Source organism: Propithecus coquereli, unplaced genomic scaffold (assembly GCF_000956105.1).
Source record: "Propithecus coquereli isolate 6110/MARCELLA unplaced genomic scaffold, Pcoq_1.0 Scaffold27, whole genome shotgun sequence".
NCBI classification, from domain to species: Eukaryota; Metazoa; Chordata; class Mammalia; order Primates; family Indriidae; genus Propithecus; species Propithecus coquereli.
Window position 1 is genome coordinate 8,978,769 of NW_012148285.1, and position 6,664 is coordinate 8,985,432.

Here is a 6,664-nt window from a genome sequence, read left to right on the forward strand (position 1 = left end):
AAAAAAAAAAAGCTTCCTGTTCCTAGCTTTCATCTCTGTGTTCTCTGTGCAGTCATCTATAGTGCAGTGATTCTAAGCACTTCAGTGTAGAACCCCAGTGAAATGCCACCAAAAATTACAGCCCATCAGTAAAAAATACACACTATCCTGAAACACAACATCAGATGGGCACGACATTTCCATCCATGGAGTCTTGGTTAGGGATCCCTGCATAACTGCAGGTCTTAGGGTGGCTGTTTGGAGATTTTCATAAGCAAGTAACTGGCAAAATTATTAATTAAGGTCAGGGAGCAGGAGGAAAACCAGGGGAAGAGTGTAAACAAACAATATCAATTAAGATTATTTAATTAAGAAGACAATGATATGCCCTCTAGGTCCTCTGATGACACAGTTTGAAGAAATGGACCTAATTTAAAGAAGGGATTAAAAATTTAGGACCTTTTAATTATAAAGATTCATCAACACTAGAATGCATTACTCAAGGCCAGCCATGGTGATTTCATACCTGGGTAGCTTCTGTGAGAAAAAATTACCTTAGTATGTCAGCCAGACTATTTGCCTTTTATTAAATCCACATAATTTTAAGGAGCTGATGAATGAGGAAAGAACAGTTCTCCCATTCACCAGATTCAAGAGCTGGTTTTCATTATTCCCAAGTAAATCATATTCAAAAAAGACCAAGATTTCCCATAAGGTAGGGTCTGTATTTGTTTTTATTAAAAAAAAAAAAATTCAGAAACACATTTAATCAATGATCCGTGAGAGTCTGGTGGTGATTAAAATCCACAGGAAAATACTAACAATGATCACATTGTAAAAATTACCTCTCAACATCAGCCTTCCCGACAGGTAATTTTATTATTAGCAGTAATTTTTCTAGCCTGGCATGGTGGCTCATGCCTGTAATCCCAGCACTTTGGGAGGCTGAGGTGGGAGGATTACTTGAGGCCAGGAGTTGGAGACCAGCCTGGATAACATGGTGAAGACCCTGCCTCTTAAAAAGAGTTTTTTTTCCTTAACTTATATGGGGGGCACTGTTTTATTTCCTTTGTATGACTGTTTACAATACTTAAAATTCATTCAAATTAACTCTATTATTTAACAAAAGATACAGACTTACATTATTTGTCCTCCAATGGTCGACTTGCCAGCATCTAAAAGTAACATCAACATGCAAGCCATAGGTTAAATACAAAAACCAACACCTACATATGCAAACACAACTAAGAGTGTCCATAATTAAACCTTGCAAAAGCAACTGAACTGCAATAGGAATTTGGGGAATAAACTCTAGTTAGTACCCTCTCCCTTGGAAAATGAGGCTGCTAAAACTCCCCATAGCTCAATAATGACTTAGAAATACTTTACTGACAAAGAAGAAAGGAAAGAATTTCTGAACACATTGCTCCCTGACCTTCAGCTAGCAAGCACAGCAGCAACCAAATATAAATTCCCAAAGGGACCTTTGGAGGGGAGCAAAAGTAGCTGGAGAGCTGTGAACTACATCTAGGTAGTCACCCTTTCACTGTTAACAAATAGGGTACATGCTCCTTTATAAATTTCAAAGGAGTTCTTGCTACTAAAAAACGAATACAGTGTTTCATATTCAGGGGGAAGGCAGAGATGGAGGAAATAAAAGGCACATAATTCTATATTTTCTTCTCACAAGTCTGGGTATAGGTCAGATAATTAGAAAATATCTGAGTAAATTAAATACGTTTTTTGTCTTTTGCTAAACCAGCAACCTGTCAAGCACCCAGAAGTTACTCCAAGTTATTAATTTCTTACTTCATATAAAATTAAACTACCTAGTAAGGTTAATTAATTAAAATTAATAAGTAACAGAAGTTCACATAAAAAAGGCACGTTTTCTAAGATATTGATATACTATGCTGAACCATCATCAGGGGTCTATAGACATTATGTACATGCATATATATTTTATACAAATATACTGAAGCTTATTTTCTTCCAGGTTCTATGCCATTACAAAATTGTTCATTTGCCCAAACTTCAAGAACAACAAAGTGGCTGGGCATCGAGGCTCACGCCTGTAATCCTAGCACTCTTGGGAGGCGAAGGTGGGAGGATAGCTCGAGGTCAGGAGTTCAAGACCAGCCTGAGCAAGAGTGAGACCCCGTCTCTGCTAAAAATACAAAGAAATTAGCTGGACAACTAAAAATATATAGAAAAAAATTAGCTGGGCATGGTGGCGCATGCCTGTAGTCCTAGCTACTCGGGAGGCTGAGGCAGAAGGATTGCTTAAGCCCAGGAGTTTGAGGTTGCTGTGAACTAGGCTGACGCCATGGCACTCTAGCCCGGGCAACAGAGCGAGACTCTGTCTCCAAAAAAAAAAAAAGAACAAAGTACTTGCAATGTTTTGCCAGCTAAAAAAATAATCTATCAAGTTAAAAATCGAGGCATTTTAAATTAATTCAGTTCAGTTTCACCAAACATCTCCAAATAGCTAAAGAAGTTCTATCTGATGTATCCAGTAACTCTGGTCATTTCTTATAATTTCCGAGTGCTACTTACCTACATGCCCAATGAATACTACGTTTACATGTTCTTTTTTAGGAGCACCTGGCGGTGCAACCACAGATTTAGGTTTTGGTATTTCCTCTTCCTCCTCCATCATTTCATGGGCACTTTCCTCTGGTGGCCTTCCATCTCCCAAGGAACCACCCCCTGGCTCTACTTCACTTATTTCTTCTTTGTGTTCCCATGATTCTTCTGGGGACATTTCTGTCTCTCCATTTTCTACTGAAGTAAGAAATTTTAACTTAATATTCTGAAAAAGACTTAGAATCAACACTTTTAAAATACACAAGCTTTAAAACAACAATTGGAACTTTGCATATACAGTTCCATTTCCTAATGTTTAGTGACAAACAAGCAGGAAAATCTCTTTCACAACAGAAATGGGTTATAGCCATCAGGCTGGCCTCACTGCTGGTATCAGATCAGAAGGCTCTGATTCAAAGACTATGCGAGACTGCTATTTTAGCAAAGCTTCATTTTCGTAAGGACAAACAAAATGTAAACGAGATCTAACATTCCCAACAGCTCAGTTATTCCAGTGTCAGGATGCCCTCACAGTCGGGGGCAAAAAGTAAAGTCTAAAATCAGAACGCAGAAAAGGTGTAAAAGGATTTAGGAGACATTTTCCTTTTCCTCTTTAAGTAATAAAACTTTGGTATCAACTTTAATAATCACTTTGTGAACATGAAACCCTTAAGAATAAAGTTACAAAAAGGAAGGAAATTTTTCACAAAGTAAATAGGAACAAATATTTAAATTGACTTTAGCATTCCTCCACTCAATTCTATTTGTAATCACTAAGTTTAGCAAGGCAGTGTCAATGCCCAATTAGTTCTGCTTTCTAAATACTAATAGCAAAGACTCAATGTGTCTTAAATGTAGGCATTACAATAATCGTAACACTTACATTTGCACCTTAAATCTTGAGAGTGAAACAGTTTCATATTACTGTATTAATATGGTCAGAAATTTTCTTACCAACAGGTTCTGAAAGTTCCATGCTAACAGCTGAATTTGAACCTAGACAAGAGATTGAGATATAATATATATTTACAAAACAATATCTAGCTCTACACACCATAGACAACTTAATGTTTTCATAATTACACTTTCAAAGAGTATATCATAAAAAATTACCTTCACACAACAAATGTTCCTCTTGAGAGGATTCCACAGGTGCTGTTTAACAGAAATAAGTTCTATTAAAAATTGAGACCCACATATCTGTTGCACTTATCTTTTAGTACACAGTAAAAAACAGAAATTCAATAACACAACGCAAGCCTCAATAATTTAGATGGATGGCAGCTAATTCAGGTCTTCAAATTAGAAGCCTCTTTTTAACCTACTTTTCAAAATTCTACCAGTTACAGCTGATTTTAAAACATTTTCAGTAATTAAAATGTATTCATAAAGATTGCTTATTCTCTTGATTTGCTGTATAAACCTTTTCTTCACAGATATTATAAAAGTAATCTACAGCCCAGCCAGGATCAAATTAGTGAGATTTTGCTCAAAACTCATCTACTTTCCTAGATGCTCTCTTGGTAACCCCCTAGGCCCAAAAAGGCTGTGATTAGCTCTTTATAAAATTCCATAGTCATATATGTTATCAAGATCTCTGAATAAATTAAATTTGATACCAATAAGATAAATGGCATTTGTATAAAGTCCTGAAACACATAAAGCCCTTAAAACACCTGCAAAAAAGGTGATTCCAATGGATGCCGGTTTTTTCCTATACTAGAACTCTAAGATGAAGCAACAATCCACCTTCCACAATTGTCACACTGCAAATCTACTAATGACATCACTGGAAGAGATATAGGAGAAATACATACTAACACCCAAATATATAAGTCTGTTTTTTTTTTTTGAGACAAAGTCTTACTGTGTTGCCCTGGCTAGAGTGCTGTGGCGTCAGCCTAGCTCACAGCAACCTCAAACTCCTGGGCCCAAGCAATCCTCCTGCCTCAGCCTCCCAAGTAGCTGGGACTACAGGCATGCGCCACCATGCTCGGCTAACTTTTTCTATATATGTATTTTTTTAGTTATCCAGGTAATTTCTTTCTATTTTTAGTAGAGACAGGGTCTCACTCTTGCTCAGACTGGTCTTGAACTCCTGAGCTCCAACGATCCTCCCACCTCAGCCTCCCAGAATGCTAGGATTATAGGCGTGAGCCACCGTGCACGGCCATGAGTCTGTTTTTTATATCTGATAAACCTCAATGATACTGCAATAAGGAACTGCCCCTGCTTCTTGTATCTCCAAGATATAGAAAGATACCAAAGAGTTTGATGTCCCATAAATCATGCACAGCAAGTTATAGTGAATTTGTAACCTACAAAATTCTAATTTAAAACCACTACCCAGAAAGTATTAATACCTATAAGAGTCAAAGGTGTTTTGGGCCCAATCTTCAACAGCATCAAGTGTTGAGGAAAGAAATTTCCTGTCCCTGATGCGTAAAAGGCAAGCAAGGTGGTATGGTGGGCTTCTCTCCACCACGTGAGACATCTCTAATTGTAACTGAACTTTTTAAAACCAAACAGTACTTACACTTGACCACCTAGTTCCTAGCACCCATTCTTAGATTTATAATACAGATGCTCCTCAACTTATGATAAGATTACATCCCAATAAAACCACTGTAAACTGAAAAGTCAAAAATGCATTTAATACACCTAACCTACTGAACATCATAGCTTAGCCTAGCCTACCTTAATCGTGCTCAGAACACTTAACATTAGCCTATAGTTGGGCAAAATCAGCTGGCAACATACTACGCGGTAAACTATCAGTAGCTTACCCTCATGATTGCGTGGCTGACCCAGGGCTGCAGCTCTCTGCAGCTGCCCAGTGTCATAAGAGAGTACCATACCACTTACCACTAGCCCAGGAAAAGATTAAAATTCAAAGTACGGTTTCTACTAAATGCATATTGCTCTCACACCATTATGCAGTTGAAAAAATCAAGTTGAACCATCCTAAGTTAAGGACTATCTGTATACAATACACACATAAGGTTGTAAGAGACTTCTCAGGACAGGTACATCTGTCATGAGACCATCTCCAGGGCTGCATAATGCAGCATAATGAAAATCTGTTCACAGTTTTATTTTTCAAAACATTCTACAATTTATAATGTTTGTCTTAAGACTGTAAAGGTTACAGAGGCAAAGATAGTGTCAAAGACCAAAAACAATGAAGTGCTTAATATGCACATATTGATGATATTAAAGGGCCCAAAAATAAGTTGACCATGGTTTCCCATGACGGAAAAAATCTTTCTATGAAACATTCAGACTGTGGGTCACATCATATAAAGCTAATGGCAATGCCAGTCACATCCATGAACTGATGTTTTTGAAATGAGCCAAAAAAAAAAAAATCACATTATATATAGCAAGATATTCTTTAAATTTGAACTCAATATAATTGTGCCCAGTCTTCACACATGCACGAACAACCCTAACTCATTCATTCTACTCTGGTATTATTCATAATGCATATGAGATCAAGATTTTACTGGCTACTAATGATCCTGGCCTTAGAAGTCTCCTAGGTTCGAAGTCATTTGTTCATGGTTAACAAACAGATGACCATTAGGGCTTGATTTCTCACATCCTGTATGGCTCATATCTGCTAGTGAAAGATGTTACAAACTCTCCTGAGGAATAAAATTATGGTTTCAAATTTTCCGATGTTATCTCCATGTTCAGAAACACATCCTTATCAGGTATTTAAAAACGGAACAGCTCTTTTAAGTGGTAAAATTGTCAGAGTGTACCAGTGAAGGCAACTGCCATCCCCCAAATTAAAAGGAAAAATTAATACTACAGTATATGATAAAGGAAGATTAATCAACTGGCTGTAAAGTAGGTACATTACTACAAATTTTAAAACATGAAGACTTTACAAGACAGCCAACCAACAGTACTGCCTGTGATTTAACACAGATCTGGATCTTAAAACTGGATCATGGGCAGGGCGCAGTGGCTCACGCCTGTAATCCTAGCACTCTGGGAGGCCGAGAAGGGTGGATCACTCAAGGTCAGGAGTTCGAGACCAGCCTGAGCAAGAGCGAGACCCCATCTCTACTGAAAAATAGAAAGAAATGAT

The 6,664-nt window shown here is 37.5% G+C and overlaps 1 protein-coding gene across 1 annotated transcript in view; it reads right to left on the reverse strand.

Moving 5' to 3' along the window:
* GSPT1 (G1 to S phase transition 1) overlaps nt 1-6,664 on the reverse strand; it is a 28,584-nt gene that overhangs the window by 12,178 nt on the left and 9,742 nt on the right. The window contains exons 2-5 of the mRNA XM_012647746.1: nt 3,679-3,720; nt 3,520-3,561; nt 2,536-2,763; nt 1,121-1,154 (exon numbers count right to left, since the gene is read on the reverse strand). Coding sequence (XP_012503200.1) covers nt 1,121-1,154; nt 2,536-2,763; nt 3,520-3,561; nt 3,679-3,720 — 346 coding nt within the window. The remainder of the gene's footprint in view (nt 1-1,120; nt 1,155-2,535; nt 2,764-3,519; nt 3,562-3,678; nt 3,721-6,664) is intronic.